The 22,127-nt window shown below is 42.2% G+C and overlaps 1 protein-coding gene across 1 annotated transcript; it reads right to left on the bottom strand.

Annotated features, from left to right (window-relative positions):
- Nucleotides 1–3,875: 3,875 nt before the first annotated feature.
- LOC139319149 (C-type lectin galactose-binding isoform-like) lies at nt 3,876–15,579 on the bottom strand. Its single transcript, XM_070946852.1, has 5 exons — nt 15,522–15,579; nt 12,596–12,690; nt 11,784–11,924; nt 8,992–9,106; nt 3,876–3,943 (listed from the first exon to the last, which is right to left on the bottom strand). Exons 1-5 carry the CDS (start codon nt 15,577–15,579, stop codon nt 3,876–3,878), a joined length of 477 nt encoding a protein of 158 aa, XP_070802953.1.
- Nucleotides 15,580–22,127: the final 6,548 nt, after the last annotated feature.

Below are 22,127 nucleotides of genomic sequence, written 5' to 3'. Positions count from 1 at the left end.
GGAGATTGAAGCAGGATGATGTTGCTCTGTGCAGAAGGAGGACATGGGGAGGTTCCCCTCAGCCAGGTCTTTTATATCCCCAAACCGCAAAACCCACCAACGTGAACATCAGGGTGTCATGTGTGGCCCCCTTTCCCCATTACTGGCTTAAACCCCCACAGCAGTTAGAAACACACACAGAGACACGTGTACATAGGTTGCTCCGAAGCTTTCATAACGTAGCTGTCAGTTCAGCCAGTTGGCATGTCCTACATGCTTTGTTTAGTAATATTTGAGCAATATTTGTGAGTCTATGGTTTTGCTCCCACCCGCATGCATTGTGCCTAGAGCACAGTGGGAGTTACACAAAGCAAGCCATGCCTCTGGCCTCGTGTTTTCATGAGGCTTCTCCTCTGCTTAGCCCAACTCTCTCACCCACGCATTCCCATGCAAAGCTATTTAGTTTACCTGCTCAGCAAAGCTGATTAATGCTTTTGGTTGCAGGCTTAGTTTTCCCTGATCACATTTGGCTCCTTGGATAGCAAGTCTCCTGCCGAAGCGAGTGGAGGAATTGATAGGCAAAGGCAACACAAGGCAAGGGGGTACATTTCTTTTGGTGAAGGGAGAGAGAAAGTCTTGTGTTTCAGAAGGGAGTTTTGGTCTAAAAACCTGGAAGTAGCTGATTTGCAGAAAATATCTATCAACAGGCCAAAGACACAAAACGTGGCTCCCTGGAGTTGAATTAGATTCTATTCATTTAAAACATTTATGTAGCTGCCCTACATGGCTCAGGGCCAGACTATCTTCGAGACCGCCTTCTACCGCATGGCTCCCAGCGACAGAGTTGGTCTCCTCCGGGTCCCGTCAGCTAAACAATGCCGGCTGGTGGGCCCGCGGGGGAGGGCCTTCTCTGCGGCTGCCCCAGCCTCTGGAACCAGTTACCTCCAGAGGTCTGGACCATCCCCACCCTATTGGCCTTCCGAAAAGCGGTGAAGACCTGGCTCTTCCGGCAGGCCTGGGGCCGTTGATCTCGCTCTTCTGATCTGGCGAGATCTGGCCATGAATGGTGTGAATGAGTTTTTAATATTTTTAATGTTTTTTAATCTTTTAAATGTTTTTAGAATGTTTTTTTTTTAAAAAATGTATTGTGAGCTGCCCTGAGTCTCCGGAGAGGGGCGGCATATAAAATAAATAAATAAATAAATAAATAAATAAATAAATAAATAAATAAATAAATAAATAAATAAATAAATATTGAACTCCAGGCAGGGCCATCTTAACACCATTATGGGCCCCGGCAAAGCAGTGTACGACAACTACTCACAGGAATAGAAATGTAAATGGTCGATAAAATTACACATATATTTATTTTATTGGCACTTCCAACAAAATCGGCATTGAAACACTAAAAACATGCTGTGCAGCAACAACTAATCAACGTGATCAACATTTGAACAATACACGAGGCTTGAAAAACACAAGAGTACTCAGTAAGCCACACCGTTGCTGTATTTATATGATACAAGGTGCATTGAAGGGTTAACCTACACAGATGAGCTCGTGGGGCCCATCAGGCGTTAAGGCAGCCCTGACTCCAGGTGGCTCCCAATCAACAATTAAGCAACACCAATAACAAAGAACAGGGGCTCAGTGTCCAAGCAGGTGAAATCCAGGTGAAGCCCCATCCCCTGCTCCTTCCAACCTTTACGCAGATAAATACTTACAAACAAACAAATGAACAGAATAAAAACTCATTCATGGCTTCATATTGTCAGAATAACAAAAACACCTCTTGTGTTTGCATGGAATCTATCACAGCCTTGGAAGGACAGAGGAATTCATCCTCTTTACTTTTCAGCTAAGAGAAAGAAATGGCTCATGTGGAATTCAGGAAAAAACGGGATATTCTACTACTTATAAGGGGGTGGATTTCTGTTGGGGGTGGGTGAAGGGAAAGAGAAATTCGTTTATTTTAGAAAGTCGTTTTGGTTTAAAAAACAGGAAGTAACTTCTTTGGCACATCAACAGGCCAAAGACACACAACTCCTTGGAGGTGAATCAGATTCTGTTTATTCATTTAGTTAAAACATTCATATAGCTGCCCATAGGATATTGAACTTTGGGGGTCTCCCAAATATTTCAACCTAGAAACAAGGATAAATTTTCTGAGAGTGAGAACAATCAACCCATGGAATAGAAGTTGTCTTCAGAAGTTGTGGGAGCTTCATTCCTGGAAGCCTTCGAGAAGAGACTGGGCTGCCACCTGTCGGAAATGGAGGAGGGTCTCCTGCTTTGGGGGGTGGGAGGGGGTTGGATTAGATGACTCACAAGGTCCATCCCAACTCTGTTATTCTATTCTATTCTGTGTTTAAACCAACATTATAAAACAACCCAAGACGTACATCTATTAAAACAGTAAACTCCTGGCATGGAAGTGAAGCTTCTGCATGCAGTCCCCTCCTGAACAGATTTAGAATAGAATTCTCTGAAGGAATTCCACAAATCCTAGAGGAGTTACAGTAGTGCAACTTTGCGTGCTCATAGATGCCCAGTTGGGAGATTTGCAGCAAGAACAGGATCAGTTGTGCAAGCCCAGTCCTGGATCACAAGGCTTGCTCTCTTCACACCTACTACAACTGATCTGGGGACGGAGAGCTGATGCAACTGGAGCAGCTGCTGAGGAAAGGCAAAGAGGAAGGGATTTAGTGCTTTGCTTTATCTGTGGCAAGCCGGGGCATATCGTTCGAGTTTGCTCAGCCAGGTGCCCAGGGAAGGAGAGCGGGATGACCAGCAGGGCATAAAAGGAGCATCAGCCCACTTACTATTCACAGGTTCAGGGAAACGACAGTGGGGCCTTTCTCAAGTGCTCAAATGGGGAGGGGAGTATTCAGCTTATAAAGAGCTTATGAAGTTCATATGGGTCAGGGTACGCTCTTAATGGCTTCTGACCGGTTGGGACAGAAGGGACAGGTTCTGATCTGCACAGTCCACAATTACGAGGACCTCAAAACAAGGTCACAATAAGGGATCATTACCCACCGTCTCTAAAATCAGATTTGATGGACCGATTACAGATGGCTCACATATTGACCAAGCTGGATCTCAGGAATGCTTATGACCTCATTAGAGTCAAAGAAAGACATGAGTATTTGACAGCTTTTGATATCAGGAATGGTGAGTTTGAAGGTGCAATTATTCTTTTTGGATTGGCTGATTGTAAATGTGCAGCACTATTTTCCAGATTTATGAATTAATTTTTTCAGATACAATTGCCAAATTTCTGGTGATTTATCTAGATGACATCTTGATTTACTCTGAGGATGCAGAGGCTCAGGTCCAGCAGGAGGTGTTGCAAAGGCTACAGGACAATAAGCTGTTTGCCAAGCTGGAGAAGTTTGACTTCGACACCTTTGACAATTGGACCACTTAGGCTGCAGGATTTCAACTGATAGTCTCCAGATGGATTCTACCAAGGTATGACCCACACCCCTTGTTATAATACAAGAGATTTTCAGAGTTTCCTGGGCTTTGCTAATTTTTACAGGAAGTTCACTCCTAACTTTTCACTCAAGGTTAAGCCTCTCACTCAAGTGTTGAAAAAGAAAACAAAGTTTGACTGGATGAAGAAGGAGCAATCTGCATTTGAAAAGTTATGACAGGTCTTTGCCACTCAGCCATTTCTCTGCCACCCGGATTCATCAAAGCGATTTTCATTCAGACTAGCAAGTCAGACATTGTATTAGGAGTGGTTTTAAAAGGGGGCAACATAGAAGAGTTCAGGACCCCCTGCCTTAAGGGATGGGGTGCAGAGCAGAGATTTTTGGCAGAGCTTCATTGCTTCTCCAGACTCACCAGGTGCTTCACTCACTGCAGAGCAGGGAAAGGAGCCATTTGCACTAGAATTTGCACTGGCAGAGGAAAGGATGCAAGGACTCGCAGGGTGTATCGTTCCAGTTCTTGTAACCTGGACAGCAAAAGAAAAAGGTTTGCAGTGACTCCCTCAGAGTCCCAGAAGAATATTTCAGTGGCTCCTCCCTCATCTGCAGGGGGACCAGTAGATACCACAGGTGGAGAACTTCATGTGTGACCGTGGGCTTTGAGTTCGGCAGGTTGCTGTAACCAAGATAGCTTACCTAGCCAACAAACCAGGATACGGCAACCAGACTTTGGCTGTCAAGTTCTGCTCAGCCACAAGAGGGCAGCAAAGAGCTTGAGTTTTTGGTCCATCTCTTTGGCAGGTGAAAAGCGGGTGGAGCTTTCCCTGACATGACTGTTACATTGCCCCTCCCCCCTTTTTTTACCCTGTGTGCTGACGGCTTCCCTGGATAACGGGTGTGGGAACTGGCTTTCAAAGAGGCCCCTCAAGTAGACATCGTAGCTTGCACAGAAGAGCATGGGCATGTTGTGGTTGCAGCTATGATACCCTGGGCAATTTGTATCATTGTTGGCTGGGACTGTCCTGACTCTCAGCAGGGAACTCTGCTTGTAGCATGGATGCAAGTGAGGCTGGTAGCCTCACCTGCACCGTCTCTCCTTGGCCAAAAGCTTTCATAATATAACTGTCATTTCAGCCAGTTGATACGTTCTACATGCTTAATTTAGTAATATTTTAGCAATATTTGCAAGGCTGTGGTTTGACTTTTTCCTGCCCACCATTTCTCAATTCAACTGGTGACCTTCATTGTGTCATTTAGGATTGCTCAATGTTGGGTTGAGGTTCATCTGGAATCAACGGAAATCCCATCACTGGGATGGGGAAATGGCTGCTGAATTCTGGGATAATTAGGAATGGACACTTCAATGACCATCTCAGAATTTACCCATGTAATAAGATCATGATCGTTTGGGATCAGGGACAATTAGAGAGAAGCCAAGTGTTGGGTCATGTGATCCTCACATATTGACCCTCTCCATTCTGACTCCAGTGGCTGGGCATAGATGGTCATCTTTGGCTCCAGAGTGGACAGTGTTACCAGGCAGCCCCCCAGGCCAGAAGAAAGCAGTGAGAGTTTCATGTGCAAAAAAATATATCTTTCTTTGAGTTCTTAGAGAGGCCAAAATATTCCCATTTTTTGTATGGAGTCAGAAGGGTCAGAAAGTACATGCTATCAATCAATCAATCAATCTGATTAGTTTCCAGAGAGCCACGTTGTGTGCCTTCACTGTGTTCCAAATCTAGTAATGCAAACAAGCTTCTTCCAGGTTGTTAACCAGGACCAGAAATCGTGAAGCAAAGCAATTTCTCTCTCCCTCTGCCCTCCCCCCCTCCAACAGATATCCACCCCCCAGGAAAGCCTGGTGGTGCCACTGAGCAGTTTTCTATCCCAGGAGGCCAAGGGACAGTGAGTGCGGCTTTCCCACCTGTGGACACCTGACAGGTGAGGCCCCTGCAGGAAATCTCTGTCTCCATCTGAAGGGACCTTTTCTCGCCCTGGTTCCAGCAGAGATCTGTGAGAAGGTCTTTAAGGCAAGGATCTATTGGGGATCTCTGAGTGGGAGTGGGAGAGATAGCAGTGTTCCAGTATTTGAGTGACGGCCAGAAAGGCAGGAGAAGAAGCAACGGATGGAAGCTAACCGAGGAGAGAAGCAACCTAGAACCAAGGAGAATTAGTGAGAACAATTAGCCAGTGGAACATCTTGCCTCCAGAAGTTGTGGGGGCTCCATCACTGCAGATTTTCAAGAAGAAATGGGATCACCATTTGTCTCAAATGGTGTAGGGTCTCTGCTTGATCAGGGGGCTGGACTAGAAGACCTCCAAGGTCCCTCCAACTCTGCTACTCTGTTACAGTCCTTCTCTGATAAAGAAGTGCCTTTCTCTGTTGTTGCTCTTCCCAGATATTTTGCAGGCAACGCAAACCAGGCTGCCCGTCTTCTCTCCTCCATCCCTAGCAGGGCAGAGTCAGCTGACTGGGGCGAGTACATCTCTGACTATTTCCAAAACCTTGGGCACGTCTGAATTGGACTGAATGACCCACAGGAAGTAGGTCCTTTGTATTGCTTATATTTATCAGTCCATTTTACAGTTTCCATAGGACTCTTTGATGGATCAGCCAATGGAAGGCAGAGATCACTTGCTTTGGACGAAACCTCTGAAAAACATTTACCCCAATGCTGTCTCTCCTTCCCCTCACCAGGAGAATTGACTGCTGTCTGTAAAGTGCCAAAGGGACCATTCTGCTTTGACCCCTTTCTCAGCATCTCTAAGAGTCTCCAACCTTGGCAACTTTAAGACTTGTGGACTTCAACGCCCAGAGTTCCTCAGCCAGCAAAGCCTGCTTAAGCGCACCAGCGTGCCTTCCGTCCCTCTGCTAATGTCTCCTTTCATTCGTATCCATTTCATGTCTTCATAGTTATGTTTACACTTGTATCTGTCATAAAATACATCCTTGACAAAATACAAATAAAAGTAAAAAATAAAATAAAATAAAATAAAATAAAAAAATAAAATAAAATAAAATAAAATAATAATAAAATAAAATAATAATAAAATAAAATAAAATAAAATAATAAAATAAAATAAATAAAATAAAATGAAATAAAATAAAATAAAATAAAATAAAATAAAATAAAATAAAATAAAATAAAATAAAATAAAATAAAATAAAATAAAATAAAAGTTTTGCAGTGCTACACCTCCCTCTGTGGTGATGGTTTTGGTGGGGTGTTCCTGGGAAGGATGAGCAAAGGATGCTGGGAGTGTTGGCATTTCTTGCAGCATCACCCAAGAGTGAAGGTCATCCCAGATCAGGGGTAAAATCCATCAGGTTCTCACAGGTTCTGGAGAACCGGTAGCGGAAATTTTGAATAGTTCAGAGAACTGGCAAATACCACCTCTGGCTGGCTCCAGAGTGGGGTGGGAATGGAGATTTTGCAATATCTTTCTCACAGGAGTGGGGAGGGAATGGAGATTTTGCAGTATCGTTCTCCTGCCACGCCCACCAAACCACACCCCACCAAGCCACACCCACAGAACCAGTAGTAAAAAAAAAAATGGATTTCACCACAGGGCCTGCAATCAGCTTTGGAAAATCACAGGAAAGTGGGGCTGAAGCCCGGCAGATTCTCAACCCTCTAACTCAAACGAAGTGGACGTGCAAGGGAGCATTGTAGAATCAATGGATGGTCTTTCTGATGAGACACCCCACCCAACCACCCCTTGAGGCCAAGCCCTTCCATGCAGAAGAGTCTGCAGCTTTAACCCCCAACAGTCTCCTGGCTCTGCAGAATAAAGGAGGCCAGTCATGCTAGAGAGAATTTATTGGACCTTCTGGCCTAGGAGAACAAGCGAAGTCAGATCCAAGCTACAGAAAGTATCCATGAAGCGAAAGGGTGCAGAGCGGAGATTTCAGTGGGCAGGGGGGCTTCCTTGCTTCTCCAGACTTCACCAGGTGCTTCACTCCCTCTGGAGCAACCGAAGGAGCCGTTTGCACTAGAATCTGCACTGGCAGACAAAAGGACGCAAGGCTGCACAAACGTCATCATTCCACTGGAGATACCCTGAGTAGCAGATGAGAAAGATTTTCAGGGACTCCCTGAGAGCTTTTCAAGGGGATCGTCCCTCATTGGCAGGAGGACGGGAGGCTGCCACAGGTGGAGACTCTCACCTGCTAAAGCGCATCTGGAGTTTGGTGGATTGTTGTAACCCAAGTAACTTACCTAGACTTCAAATTTCTTTTGTTCATTTAGTCTGGAATTTTTAGGCTCTTCTTTTCATTGGTTTTTAATTGGATGGGCCAGGTCTCAATATTTCTCTTCTATATACTTTATGAGTGACTGAAAATCCTCTGACCGTGGTGAGGCAGACTTTTTATATACTTATAGTGATATATATATAGAGAGAGAGAGAGAGTTTTAAGCTAGAAAGCACAAAACGCAGATGTCCTATGACAATTGTGGTCTTTCAAAAGCAGGTTAAGATGGAGCTTGTAATAATTTTCATATACAACTACAATTTATGAGAATGGGATGGGATGGGACGCGACAGGATGGGATGGGACAGGATGGGAAGGAACGGAACGGAACGGAACGGAACAGAACAGAACAGAACAGAACAGAGAATGGAACGGAGCAGAACAGAACAGAACAGAACAGAACAGAACAGAACAGAATTCTTTATTGGCCAAGTGTGTTTGGACACACATGGAATTTGTTCCCAGGTGCATAATCTCTCGGTGTAACATACAGTATAAAGAAGAAAGTGATAAGTCATATGTAATAGATCATAGTTACAATCATTAATCGTAATATATAACAAGAAGAGGTAAATCATAAGATACCAATAGGAGAAGGCAGTAGAAAAGATGAGCAGATGAGAAGGATAATACTGTAGCAATACAGCTTACCACATGGGGAAATTTATCTTTAGGCATAATCAGGACGGTGGGAATTAGGAGTTTGGCAGAGTGAGGGCATGGGGGAAGAAACTGTCTAGTTGTCCCAAAGGTGTTTTTTCAGGAGGCAACTGGACTTTCTTTTTTTTTCTTTTGAAGATGTTTCACTTCTCATCCAAGAAGCTTCTTCAGCTCTGACTGGATGGTGGGGAATAGAAAGATTTATACTCCTTGCAGACAGCTGATCATTTGCATCATTTTGGTGGGTCGTTGAATCACTTGGAGAGTTATCTGTGTCCTCAGTACTTCAATGACTCCCTCAAAGGATGCAAATGACCAGCTGCAAAGTCACTATGAGGAACATTCTTGACCTCTGTGTGATAACATTACTTGACTTCCCTTGTGGTTGGACTGGCTGGGTAGAATCGTGAAAGGCCAGGCTTTTCCCCCAAGATGGGCTGATTCCAAATCAGAAATCTGATTGGCTGCTAGCTTTTGGTTGGTTTAAATGTTCTTCATGTTAGTATAATTTTAATTTGACTGTTGCACTGCTACAGAACTGTTTTAGACAAAACAAACAATGGCCATGAGTTGCCAAGGGGTAAAGTGTTCCAAGATGGACCCCGTGGGTCCTCATTGTTGGAATTGCACCTCAACCATCTCACCACCATCTTGGCTTACCTGAAAAGTCCACAATCTCAACGCAGAACTCTTTGTTCTGGAAGTGATCGGGCTGATTTTTCTTCCATGGTAGGTAGTTGGTTCTAGATCTGTCTGTCCACTCCCAGCCGTAGTTCTAAGTTGAGAAAGAAGCCATGTTGGACCATTGAGGAAGGGGCTCCTCAGGGCCCAGGTCAGAGAGGAACATTTTCAGGTTTTAAGGATCAGACCAAACAGAACATCTGTCTCTCTCCATCTCTCCCTCCATCTCAGTTGATCTGGAACAGCTAAACTGAGTTAAACCTGGTGAATGTTTGGATGAGGGATGATCAGGAGATCCAGAGGGAAAAACACCCCAGAAGAAAACTATCTGGAGGTGTCCATGAAGTCACCAGCTCACCTTGAGAGCCATCGTTCCTCATGCTCAACATGATGGCAACCCTGGAAGATATTGATTGACCTCAGAACAATAAACAGGGTCAAAATCAATGAGTCCTTGGGTGGGAGATCACCAGCAAAACCCCAGGACTATCCGAGACACTAAGAAACTGAAAGGGAAGGGAAGGGAAGGGAAGGGAAGGGAAGGGAAGGGAAGGGAAGGGAAGGGACAGCCTGGCTTGAATTTCCTGCAGTACTTTTGAGAGAGAGCAACCACAAGGAAGGGCATTGGTTCAGCAGGGCAGAAACACGTGTGTTTGTGTGTTTGTGCTGTACAAATGAGAAAAGAGCAGGGATCAGATGGCATGGTTCTGCCCACGATCTCAACTTTGTTGAACCCTGTACACTTCCTTGCTGGGGTCTGCAGCTTTTGATCAGTTCTTGACTTAAATTCACATTTCAGCAGCTACAACCTGACATCCCCATCGCTTCAGAGTCTGAATGGTCTGAAGATGTGACCACAGCTGAATGGACCTTACCCTTCAATCAATCAGAATAGAGATGGAGGGGACCTTTGAGGACTTCTAGACCAACCCACTGCTCAGGCAGAAGGTTCTAGATCATCCCGGACAAATGGCTGTCCGGTCTCTTCTTAAAAATCTCCAGTGTTGGACATCCACAACTTCTGTTCCACTGGTTAATTGTCCTCACTGTTAGGAGGTTTCTCCTTAATTCCTGGTTGCTTCTCTTCTTGAAGAGTTTCCATCCGTTGCTTCTTGTCCTGCCTTCAGGGGCTTTGGAGAATAGGTTGACCCCCCACCCTCTTCTTTGTGGCAGACCCTCAAATACTGGAATACTCTATCATGTCCCCACTAGTCCTTTTTTTCTCTAGACTAGCCATACCCAAGTCCTGCAACTGTCCTTCTTATGTTTTGGTCTCCAGGCCTTTAATCATTTATCCTCCTCCTCCTCCTCCTCCTCCTCCTCCTCCTCCTCCTCCTCCTCCTCCTCCTCCTCCTCCTCCTCCTTTTCTCTCTCTCTCTCTCTCTCTCTCTCTCTCTCTCTCTCTCTCTCTCTCTCTCTCTCACACACACACACACACACACACACACACACACACACACACACACACACACACCCCTTGGCTAAGAAGAGCTTAGCTTAGAACAGCTGATGAAACTTGAACATTTGGATAGGTGACAATCATGAGATCCAGGAAAAGAAGACCCCAGAAGAAAACCACCTTTAGATGTCCATGGAGTCACCAACTCAGCTTCAGAGCCACTGTGCCTGATGCCCAGCCTGGTGGCAGCCCTGGACAATACTGATCAGAGAGATAAATGGGATCAGAACCCATGAATTCTGGGGTGGGAGAGCATCAGCAGAATCCCAGGACTATCAGATATACTTGGAAGCTGAAAGACATCCTGGGAATTTGGCCGGGGAGGAGGACCTACTTCCGTGTGATTGACAGTAAATAGTCCTTGTATTAGAGAAAGTCACTGGGAAATGAGATGACTTCCAAGGAAGTTTTCCTTTCTTTAACACGGTCAGTATAAGAGCCGTGGTGGCGCAGAGGTTAGAATACAGAATTTGCAGGCTTATTCTGCTCACTGCCAGCAGTTCAATCCTGACCGGCTCAAGGTTGACTCAGCTTTCCGTCCTTCTGAGATTGGTAAAATGAGGGCCCAGTTGGTTGGGGGCAATGTGTTGACTCCATCAACCCCTTGGAGAGGGCTGCAAAATCACTATGGGGCAGTATAGAAATCTAAATACTAGTGCTATGATCAAGCATTTTTCAGGCATTGAAAACACAATATATCTCCCTCTCTCCCTCCCTCCCCCCCATCTCCTATCTCTGTATTGTTGCCAGAAAATGACATTTCTACTCAGGAACTTACCAGGAACTAAAGTCAATTTCAGGGAAAGTTCTCTACTTGTATATGATTATGCATTTTTCAGGAATTGAAAATGCAACAGAGCACATGATGAAAGGCTGTCAGTAACAGAAACGAGCAAAACCTACACCAAATCAAAAGGGGGGAGGGAAGAACAGCCCTCCCCGGCCAGTCCCTGCAGTCCCTGAGTTAATGGCTCACCAGAGTTTCAGGAAGGTTTAGAAGCCACCCAATGGGCCGAAAAGAAGAAGTCGGACTGAAGGAGGAGCTGAGTGTGGGAAGGCCGTGATCCTGGGATGGGGGTCAGAGCAGGATCGGCCCTTTGGGGCTTTAAAGACAGCCGTCAGTTCTTTAAGTGGGCAGGAAAGGTTGGTGAGAGGAAGGAGAGACAGCATTGGGCTAAATAACATTTTTCACAGGTTTTGTCCAAGGCAAGAGTTTTTATCAGAGAGATCCCTAACCCCCATTGGACGAGCCTTCCAAAAGCCCCTTGGAAATGGTAAATATGGATCTTATTATCAGCAGAAAGAGACCTACTTTCCGTGGATCATACAATCCAATCCAGACATGGGTTTTCTTTGTGAGATAGTCAGTGATGTAATCGCCCAAGTCAGCTCCTTGATCCATGCTGTGGATGGAGGCGAGGTGGCAGCCTGGCTTCTGTTTCCTGCAGAACGTCTGGGAGAAGAACAGAAAAAGACCCTCGTTCAGCAAAGAAGCAGACTTGTGGGTATGTGGGAAAGAGCCAAGAGCTGACTGAAGGGTCCTAGCTACCCATCTTGATTCTGTTGATGGATGTCCTTGCTAGAGTCTGCAGCTCTTGAGCAGCTCCTTACATGTGCACCTGTGAATAAATCGTGAATGTATTCATTGGTTAAAGCCTCAGATCCCCATCACTTCAGAGGCAAGGTGGTCCCAAGATGTCTGAGGAGGCCAGCCAGAGTTGGTGGCAAAACCTCTGGAAGTCTATTGTCTGGACAGCGTTCACTCAACACTGCACACTGTCCATTTATTTATTTTATTTATTTTATTCAATTTATATCCCGCCCTTCTCCTAGTGGACTCAGGGCGGTGCACAGCCAGAACTAAAACACATACCAATACAAAATTTAAAATTATTAAAAGAATTATATAACTGTGGCCCAAAATTTAAAACATTCAAACTAAAACCCATGAAAGACTATATCTGTTTGAAAGCCCATATTTTCCACAGATACTTGCATTTCAGGCTACACTGAAATTATGATCTTTACTGATTTTTCACACGCCCATCCAGGTCTCCCTTGGCTCTGCCTAGACTTCTCCTCTGTCTGAACTAGGAAATTCACAAGTTCACAAACACTTCTAACCTCTGAATCGTTCCAGTTCTTTATTTCCTCGAAGACCTTGTAGCAAAACCCATTCATGGGGAGCCAATCACGAGGACAACAACAGTCTTTGGCTCCTGTGTGGGAAGAGAGGAAGCTGAATGGGAAGATGGCCAGGAGAAAAGGAGGAGGAGGAAGAGGAGCAGGAGGAGCAGGAGACAGCTGGGTCTGCAATGGAAGCCCAATGAGAAGATGGTCAGGAGAAAAGGAAGAGGAGGAGGAGGAGGAGGAAAAGGAGCAGGAGAAGGAGGAGGAAGAGGAGCAGGAGGAGCAGGAGACAGCTGGGTCTGCAATGGAAGCCCAATGAGAAGATGGTCAGGAGGAAAGGAAGAGGAGGAAGAGGAGGAGGAAGAGGAGCAGGAGCAGGAGGAGGAAGAGGAGCAGGAGGAGAAGGAGAAGGAGGAAGATAAAGAGGAAGAGGAGGAGGAGGAGGAGTTGGAGGAAGATATGGAAGAAGAGGAGGAGGAGACAGCTGGGTCTGCAGAACAGGTCTGCTGAGTTACAAACATCTTTCAGAACAATAAATTGAAAATGATTTGGATTACAGACACAGCAGCTGCATTTGCAGAGTGTCCAAACCTTGATTACAATTAGCCGTGATGAATTTCTTTGAAGCTTCAGGTCTTGTGTGAACGTCTCCACTTCTATTGGCCTATCATCCACTGAACTGTGCTATGAAGCCAGTAAATGGACTCCTTCAAGAACCAGGCTGTTGACTGAGGCAAAGTATAGGGCCCACATCAGTGGTGAAATCTGAACGGTTTGCTACCAGCTCTCTGGCTGCACACGTGCGCTGCACCCCAAGTGCATGCTGCGTGCACACATGTGCAACTAACATGTGCTGCATGCATATGCTCAGTGCAAACCAAACGCGTGCTGCGCATTTAAAATGTTTCCAGTTCAGCCGAACCGGTAGTTTAAAAAAGCTATGATCCGACGATCAGCTGTGCCGCACGGTTTAGCTTTCCTGCTTTCTAGCAGAGTTAAACCGTGCAGCACAGCTGATCCCCCCTTGCTGTTCTACTTACCTTCCCAAGCCTCCTTTTATTGCGTGCTGCGAGTGCGCGCATGGCGCAGTGTGAAAGCAGTAGAAAAAAAGTAGGAAAGCAGTAGAAAGCAGTATTTCTAGCAAAACTGAACAGAGCAGCACAGCTGATTGTCAGATCATAGCTTTTTTAAACTACTTTTTCAACTACCGGTTCAAACCAGTAGCTTTTTTTAACTATTGGTTCGACCGAACTAGTAACTTTTTTTTCCCAACCAGTTTGCCTGAACCAGGAGTTTTTATCACTACCGGTTCGCTGAACCAGAGTGAACAGGTAGCATTTCACCCCTGGTCAGTTCTGGAGGCTCTGCAGTGGCCTCTTGGAGGACCCATAACTGCTGGTGGGGCTTCAGGCGTGGTTTTTTTTTTTTTTTTTTTTTTTTTAATTTGATTTATATGCCGCCCTTCTCCGGAGACTCAGGGCGGCTTACAGTGCGTTAAGCAATAGCCTTCATACTTTTGTATATTTATACAAAGTCAGCTTATTGCCCCCACAAACTGGGTCCTCATTTAACCTACCTTAGAAAGGATGGAAGGCTGAGTCAACCTTGAGCCTTGGAGAGATTCGAACCAGCAGTAAATTGCAGGCAGCTGTGTTAATAACAGGGTGCTTTAAACCACTGTAGTACCAAGGTTATTTGTGGGGCAGCCCCCTGCAAGGAGCGGGAGGCACTCAACCTTTAATGATAAATGCATGGAACTTTTGCCAAGTTTTGCCAAACTGATTTGGTGGTATTAGTTTGGTTTTCTTTTCCATTATCACAAACCACCCTTGGACGGGTTCCTTCAAGACCCAAGCTCTTGACTGGGCAAAGCGTGGGGATCACGTGGCTCAGTCCAGAAGGATTCGCCCTTGTCTCCTGGATGTCCTATAACTGCTCAAAGGTCTCAGAGGATTAAGATTTCTGAGATTGTCCCTCCCACTACCCACCGCCCAAGAGAAGACCTTCTGAAGATGTCCCTGCGAGATGCTCAGCTCTTAGGTCAGTGGAGAGAGGCCTTCTCTTGTGTGGCTCCACATGGAAACTAATCCCTAGCAAGAGCTGGGAGGCCCTCTACTTTCAATTATACAGGCAGGTATATATTATATATACTTGTAATTGTGTTCACTATTCTTTTCTTTTCTTTTCTTTTCTTTTCTTTTCTTTTCTTTTCTTTTCTTTTCTTTTCTTTTCTTTTCTTTTCTTTTCTTTTCTTTTCTATTCTATTCTATTCTATTCTATTCTATTCTATTCTGTTCTGTTCTATTCTACTCTATTCTAATTCTATTCTAATTCTATTCTATTCTATTCTATTCTAATTCTATTCTACTCTATTCTAATTCTATTCTAATTCTATTCTATTCTATTCTAATTCTATTCTATTCTAATTCTATTCTATTCTACTCTACTCTACTCTACTCTAATTCTATTCTATTCTATTCTATTCTATTCTATTCTATTCTACTCTATTCTAATTCTATTCTAATTCTATTCTATTCTATTCTAATTCTATTCTATTCTATTCTATTCTAATTCTATTCTATTCTATTCTACTCTACTCTACTCTACTCTACTCTAATTCTATCCTATCCTATCCTATCCTATTCTAATTCTATTCTATTCTATTCTATTCTATTCTATTCTATTCTAATTCTATTCTATTCTATTCTATCCTATCCTATTCTTCTCCTTTCTCTATTCTATTCTTCTCCTTTCTCTATCCTATCCTATCCTATTCTAATTCTATTCTATTCTATTCTATTCTATTCTATTCTATTCTATTCTATTCTATTCTATTCTAATGCTGGGGGTCTCATTAGGAGGAGATTCACATGCAAGAGAGTTGGCCTCTCTGGACATAGGAGACTCTTCTCGAACTCACCACTTAGACAGAGGGCCACAACCAGCAAGCCGAGGCTCACAAAGACGAATCGCCCCATGGTCTTCTTTCCTTTGCTGCAGAGGGGAGCAAAGAGGGGCAAATTGGAAGGGGAGATGAGAGCTGTTCAAGGTCCCCATCAGAAAGGGGAACCCCACATTCAATCTGGCGCCAAGATCAGAGTCCCAAATTTTGTCTTGCGGGTTTGCAGTCGCTCGGATGGACCCTGTTTCTCCCTTCGTGGTCATGCAACAGCTTTTTTCTTTCATTTGTAATTTTTATATTTATTCTCTAACCATCGATAAAATGTTTCCCATATCACATAATAACCAGTTTGTTCTTTCTCTTTAATTGCCAGTGTTAAATCTGTTCATTTCTGCAAATTCTAATATTTTCCTTATCATATTCTCCTCTGTGGGAATCTCTTCACTTTTCCAGTTGTATGCAAATACAATTCTAGCTGCAGTTATTACATGAATAATCAAATATACCTTTTCTTTACTTTAAGTTTCTGATAAGAACCCCAACAGAAATATTTCAGGTTTCAAGTCAATATGTTGTTGTATCATATTTTCTAACTACATGCGTATTTTTATCCAATATTTTTTAGCTTCTACACAGGTCCACCACATATGATAATATGAGCCAAGTGTCTGATGACATATCCAACATTTAGCTGACTTACAAATGCCATCAGTAGAACATCTTATACAAATTCTCTTTATACACAGTTGACATTGTTAGTTTGTAATTTCTATCCCATAATTGTTGCCATTTTGCTAGTTTTATTGTATAACCAAAGTTTTTTGCCTAGGTTATCATTGTTTCCTTCACTTGTTCTTCGTCTAATTTAATACTCAATAAATATAGTTCTTTTTTTATTATCCTCTCTTCTGTTCCTGTTAGTATCTTATCTAATTCTGTCAACTCCATATAAAAACCATATAGTTTAGCATCTTTTTCATATCTAGATTGTATTTGCAGTCATGTATACCAAGCCATGTCGCTCCCTTTGTTTTTCTAATTCTTGCTTATTTTTGAGCTCCCCCGTTTCAGTCAAAATATCTTTATATCTGACAATATTTCCCATGTTAACAATATTTGGGTGTATTAGTGTTTCCATCGTCGAAAGCCAGACTGGTATCTTTAAATATTGTTGTTCTCTAACTTTCTCCCTTACTAACAATAAGGCATTTCTTATGTAATGTCTGTGAAATTAACCATGTAACTTATTCTTCCCATACCATAAAAAGGCATGCCATCCCAATTACAAATCATGTCCCTCCAGTGTCAATAATCTTGTATTTCTCAGTACAATCCATTTTTTCATCCGTGTTAGCACTGCTGCCTGGTAATATAATTCCCAATTTGGTAATCCAAAATCTCCTCTACTTATTGGATCCTGTTGCATTTTTAAATGAATTCTTGCTTTTTTCCCCTGACAAATATATTTTGTTATTATTTTATTTAGGTCTTCAAAATATTTTTTCTCCAATCTTATCGGAATTGTTTGAAATAAATATAATAATCTTGGTAATACATTCATCTTAATTGTAGCTATTCTTCGTATTAATGACAATTGCAAGCCTTTCCAATTTTCCAAATCTGTCTTAATTTGTTGTATCAGCTTATAGTAATTATCTTCCTTAATCGTTACACATCTCGCTGTTAATTGGATCCCTAAATATTTTACTTTTTTTGTAATCTGAATATCTAATCCCTTCATTAGCTCATTTTTTTTTGTTTTTCTGTAACATTCTTCACTAAAATCTTAGCCTTTTCTTTATTAAAACTTTTTTATTTCATCAAGCTGGCCTGGCCTAAATCTTCTCCCCTTTTAAATATAAATTTTAAATACAAATTTTACTCTGTTTAAATTATGGGGTATTTTAAATTATGGGGTATTTTAAATTCAGCCAATTATTTAATTCGTTTTTAATCATTTTAAATTTTTGTATTTCTGTGTTTTATCTTCTGGCTGTTCACCGCCCTGAGTCCTTCGGGAGAAGGGCGGTATAGAAATTTAATAATAAATAAATAAATAAATAAATAAATAAATTTATTTTCAGACCTCCCACTTCACCATACTCTTCTATTCTTTTTAACAGTTTTAACCCTGTTTCTTGCAGATTTTCTAAAACCAAGTCATCTGCAAACACTTGTAATATATATTCTTCCTTCTTTATTTCCATACCTCTTATCTCCTTATCCTGTCTAATATTTCTATTTAATACTTCTAACACCAATACGAATAGTAGCAGGAACAGAGGACATCCCTGCCTTGTGCTCTTCATTATGCTAACCTTTTCCATCATGTCTCCATTTGCCATTTCCTTTGCAGTTTGTTTATAGTATATTGTCTTAATTATCTTAATAAATCTCTCCCCAAAATCCATGACTTTTACTTGTGTCAGCATAAATTGCCAGTTCACATTATCAAACACCTTCTGTGCATCAAGAAAAATCAACGCCATTTGCTTCTCTGGATGTGCTTCATAGTATTCCAATGTATTTAAGATTACCCTCATATTATTTTTAATTTGTCTCTTTGGTTAAAAAAAAACAGTTTTTTAGAGAGGTGGGGCTGACTTCACAGTGTTACGACCTCCTGGGGTTGTCAAAATCCCAGCTGCCGGGTGGTCCTTTTTTGGATCTTAAATCACCTCGGTGGGGTGATAAAAAAAAGGAAGCACACTCTGCTGGTCTCAAGGACCTGCAAACTCCCTGATTGATCTGGAGATTGCTCCTTAAACTGATGGCTGGGAAAGCGGCCATTGCATCCCGCTATGAAGCTGGGGCAGTCACTGCAAGAGGAAAAAGAAGGATCGATCTGGGCGAGATACTTTAAGTGTAGATTTTTAAAACTTTTTTAAGAAGAGCCCCCTGGGGAACAACAGAGGAGAGTGTGACTCAAAAAAAGAGGTGGGAGCGGGTTTTCGACCTCTGGAAGAAAAGTTGCAAGGAAGGCTTTTGGAGCCATTATTTTTAAAAAAGAAAGTGGTTTATAAGGATTTAGTGGAGGAGTTAAGCTAGAAAACTGGACTAGACATCTTAATTTTTCAATTAGGAACAATTGGTTAATGTAAAAGTGACTATACAAACTTTGTCTCTTTTTTTCTTATAAATATCACATTTTCTACTTATATTGAGAGAGACAGTGTAAAGAGAAAGAAAGAGCAGAGCAGAGCAACAGTGCCATCTACAGGCTAAAGTGAACATTAGAAGAAATAAGAGGGGGAAAACAGCCTTAAGTGTTTGTGAACCAAATTGATAAGGAGTTGTTTTGACTGAAGAATTAAGTCACTGGAGAGGAACACTGGAATCCCTTTTTTTAAAAAAAGTGTAGCTCTTGGAACTTAAAAAGAAAACATAACAAGGCAAGCTAAACAAGGCTGTATAAGATACCCACCCTCCCTTTCACTTTTTGAACAAGGCTTTTTTACTGCTCTGAGAATCTTTGTGTTGGATAGAAATACTTGGTGATTGCACTTTTGGGGCTCGGTGGGCCAACTTGGATTACAACTTTCTTTTTCTTTTTCCTCCTCATGACAACTTATATTTCTGTTTACTGGAACTTTTTTCTGTTTTTCTTTTTTTTTTCTACTGTTTTTGATGGGCCAATTTGGATTACAAATTGATACTTTATAAATTTTTGTCCCAGTGACATATTTGGATTAGGGCTGGAAGAACCTGAAGACAAGAACATTTTATAAACTGATAAAATCAGATTTGGATTATAAATAATATTTTTATTTTTCCCTTGGGTTATAATTGTACTGACTATTGATGGATCACAAATATTAAGATACTGGAAAATGAAGAAAACAACATCAGCATCATCCTCAGCATCTGCAGCAGCAACCTCCAGCCAACTGGTCAGAGAACATTGGATACAATGCTTCAACAAGAGAAAACTAATGCCGCACAAGCAGAAATAAAAACTAAGATACAAGCCCTCCATGATGACTTGAAGGAAAGAATAGTGAAAGTAGAAGAGAAAATAGAAAAGAAAATAGAAAAAGTAGATGATAAATTAGAGAATCTACAACAAATAATGGTGAAAAATGAACAATGTATACAAAAAGTAGAAGAGAAGGCCAAATTGACAGAAAAAAGAATGGGAGAACTTGATTTTAGATTTACAACAGCAGATCAAAATAAGGAAAAGACAATCATATCTTTGGAGATGGGTCAAGCAGATTATTATCTAAGATTTCAGAATATGGAAGAAGAAAAGGGAGAAAACTTAGCGGAAATAATGGCAGATTTGCTGGCAGGAGAGAGGAGGAGAAGATGCTGGCTGACATTGATGAAATATTTCAAGTGCACACTAATTATGCGCTGAGAAATAAACTTCCTAGAGAGGTCCATGTCAGATTCACAAAGAAAGCAATAAAAATAGAAATTTTGCAGAGAGCGAGAGACGATCCTTTGAAATATAAAGGGAAAGAAATAGTAGTGTTAAAACAAATCCTGAGAAGAGTTATAGACTTAAGAAGAGAATACCAGTTCTTGACAAAATGCTTAATCCAAAAAGGAGGGAACTTTAGATGGCTGATTCCAGAGGGAATATTGGTGACATGGCATGAACAAAGACATAGATTGGATTCCATAGAGAAGGCAGAATAATTTTATGATCAGTTTTTGGGATCACAAAAGGAAGAGAGATTGAGAGAGGAAAGAGAGGTTAGACATCAAGAGGAACTTACTGAAGAAAGAGACATACAACAAAAGGAAGATGCAAGAGAATGGGAGGAAATAGCAATAGGAGAAGGAGCAAGGGCAAAAGAAGTAAGAGAGATAATAGCTAATATACAAGAAATAAATATTCAGACAAATATCTGGGCAGATCACAACCCAATAAAAGTTATATGGAAGAGACAAAAAAAGAAGTCAAGACGGACAATGAATCAAACAATATTGAAAGAAAAGGAATATATATACATGTTTTCAAGAAGAGACTGGACAGGCATTTGTCTGAAATGGTATAGGGTCTCTGCTTGAGCAAGGGGCTGGACTAGAAGATCTCCAAGGTCCCTCCAATTCTCTTATTCTGTATTCTGTTATTTTCTCCCAGAGATTCCCAAGTGATCCCTTGCTTTCTGCCATAGAGACCCTCCTCCAGTTTTCCTGCTGGAGAGAGACATGCAGGAATGGTCTGAAGCCAGGACCTCACCTGCCATGTCCCCTCAGGTGGGAAAGCAGCACTCACCTGTCCCTAGGATGCTTCGGTCCAACTCTGGGTCCTTGTCTGGAGTGTTTAAGCCCAAATAAACACCCCACGTAGAGACTGAAGTAGGATGATGTTACTCCGTGCAGAAGGACATGGGTAGGTTATCCCCGGTCAAGTCTTTTATATCCCCTGGCCATAACAACCCACAAACTGAAGACCAGGGTGTCAACAGTTGCCCTCTTTTCCCATATATGGCTTAAACTTTTATAGCAGTTAAAATATAGAGAGACGTGTGCATAGGTTAGCCAAAAGCTTTCATAATGTAACTGTCATTTCAGCCAGTTGATACGTTCTACATGTTTAATTTAGTAATATTTTAGCAATATTTGCAAGGCTGTGGTGTGACTTTTTTCCTGCCCACCTTTTCTCAATTCAACTGGTGACCTTCATTGTGTCATTTAGGATTGTTCAATGTTGGATTGAGGTTCATCTGGAATCAACGGAAATCCCATCACTGGGATGGGGAAATGGCTGCTGAATTAGGAATGGACACTTCGATGACCATCTCAGAATTTACCCATGTAATAAGATCATGATCTTTTGTGATCAGGGACAATTAAAGAGAAGCCAAGGTTTTTTTTTTTTTTGTTTTTTTTTTAAATTTGATTTATATGCCGCCCTTCTCCGAAGACTCAGGGTGGCTTACAATGTGCTCAGCAATAGCCTTCATCCTTTTGTATATTTATACAAAGTCAGCTTATTGCCCCCACAACTGGGTCCTCAATTTACCTACCTTAGAAAGGATGGAAGGCTGAGTCAACCTTGAGTCTTGGCGAGATTCGAACCCTGCAGTAATTGCAGGCAGCTGGTTTTAATAACCAGCTTAATAACAGGGTGCCTTAAACCCCTGTACTACCAAGGCTCTTTTGAGTCATGTGATCCTCACATGTTGAGGATGTGTTGAGTCATGTGATCCTCACATGTTGAACCTCTCAATTCTGACTCCAGTGGGTGGGCATAGAGGGTCATCTTTGGCTCCAGAGTGGACAGTGCTACCAGGCAGCCCCCTTGGCCAGAAGAAAAAAGTGAGAGTTTCATGTGGAAAAAAAAACTTTCTTTGACTTCTTAGAGAGGCCAAAATATTCCCATTTTTCATATGGAGTCAGAAGGCTCAGAAACTACATGCTATCAATCAATCAATCAATCTGATTAATTTCCAGGGAAATTAATTTTGAATTAATAAATTAATTCAATGGAGAACGTCAACCCACCTTCCCATCTAAACCAGCTTTAGGGGGACAGATAATGGTGCTGAGGCTCATCAGATTCTCAACCTTCCAATTAAAATGAGGTGGACATGCAAGAAAGCATCAAAGCCTCGATGGATGGTCTTTCTGAAGAAAAATACCCTCTGCCCCCCTTTAATGCCAAGCCTT

This window comes from Pituophis catenifer, unplaced genomic scaffold (assembly GCF_029215685.1).
Source record: "Pituophis catenifer annectens isolate HBS135680 unplaced genomic scaffold, rPitCat1.0.hap2 SCAF_7, whole genome shotgun sequence".
NCBI lineage: Eukaryota > Metazoa > Chordata > Lepidosauria > Squamata > Colubridae > Pituophis > Pituophis catenifer.
This window is presented reverse-complemented; position numbering and strand designations above follow the sequence as displayed.

Coding starts and splice junctions, on each gene's coding strand:
- LOC139319149 (XM_070946852.1), bottom strand. CDS start 15,579: ATGGGGCGATTCGTCTTTGTGAGCCTCGGCTTGCTGGTTGTGGCCCTC. Junction 12,691..15,521: donor TGTGGCCCTCTGTCTAAGTG/GTGAGTTCGAGA, acceptor CTTCCCACACAG/GAGCCAAAGACTGTTGTTGT. Junction 9,107..11,783: donor GATTGTATGATCCACGGAAA/GTAGGTCTCTTT, acceptor TTCTCAACTTAG/AACTACGGCTGGGAGTGGAC.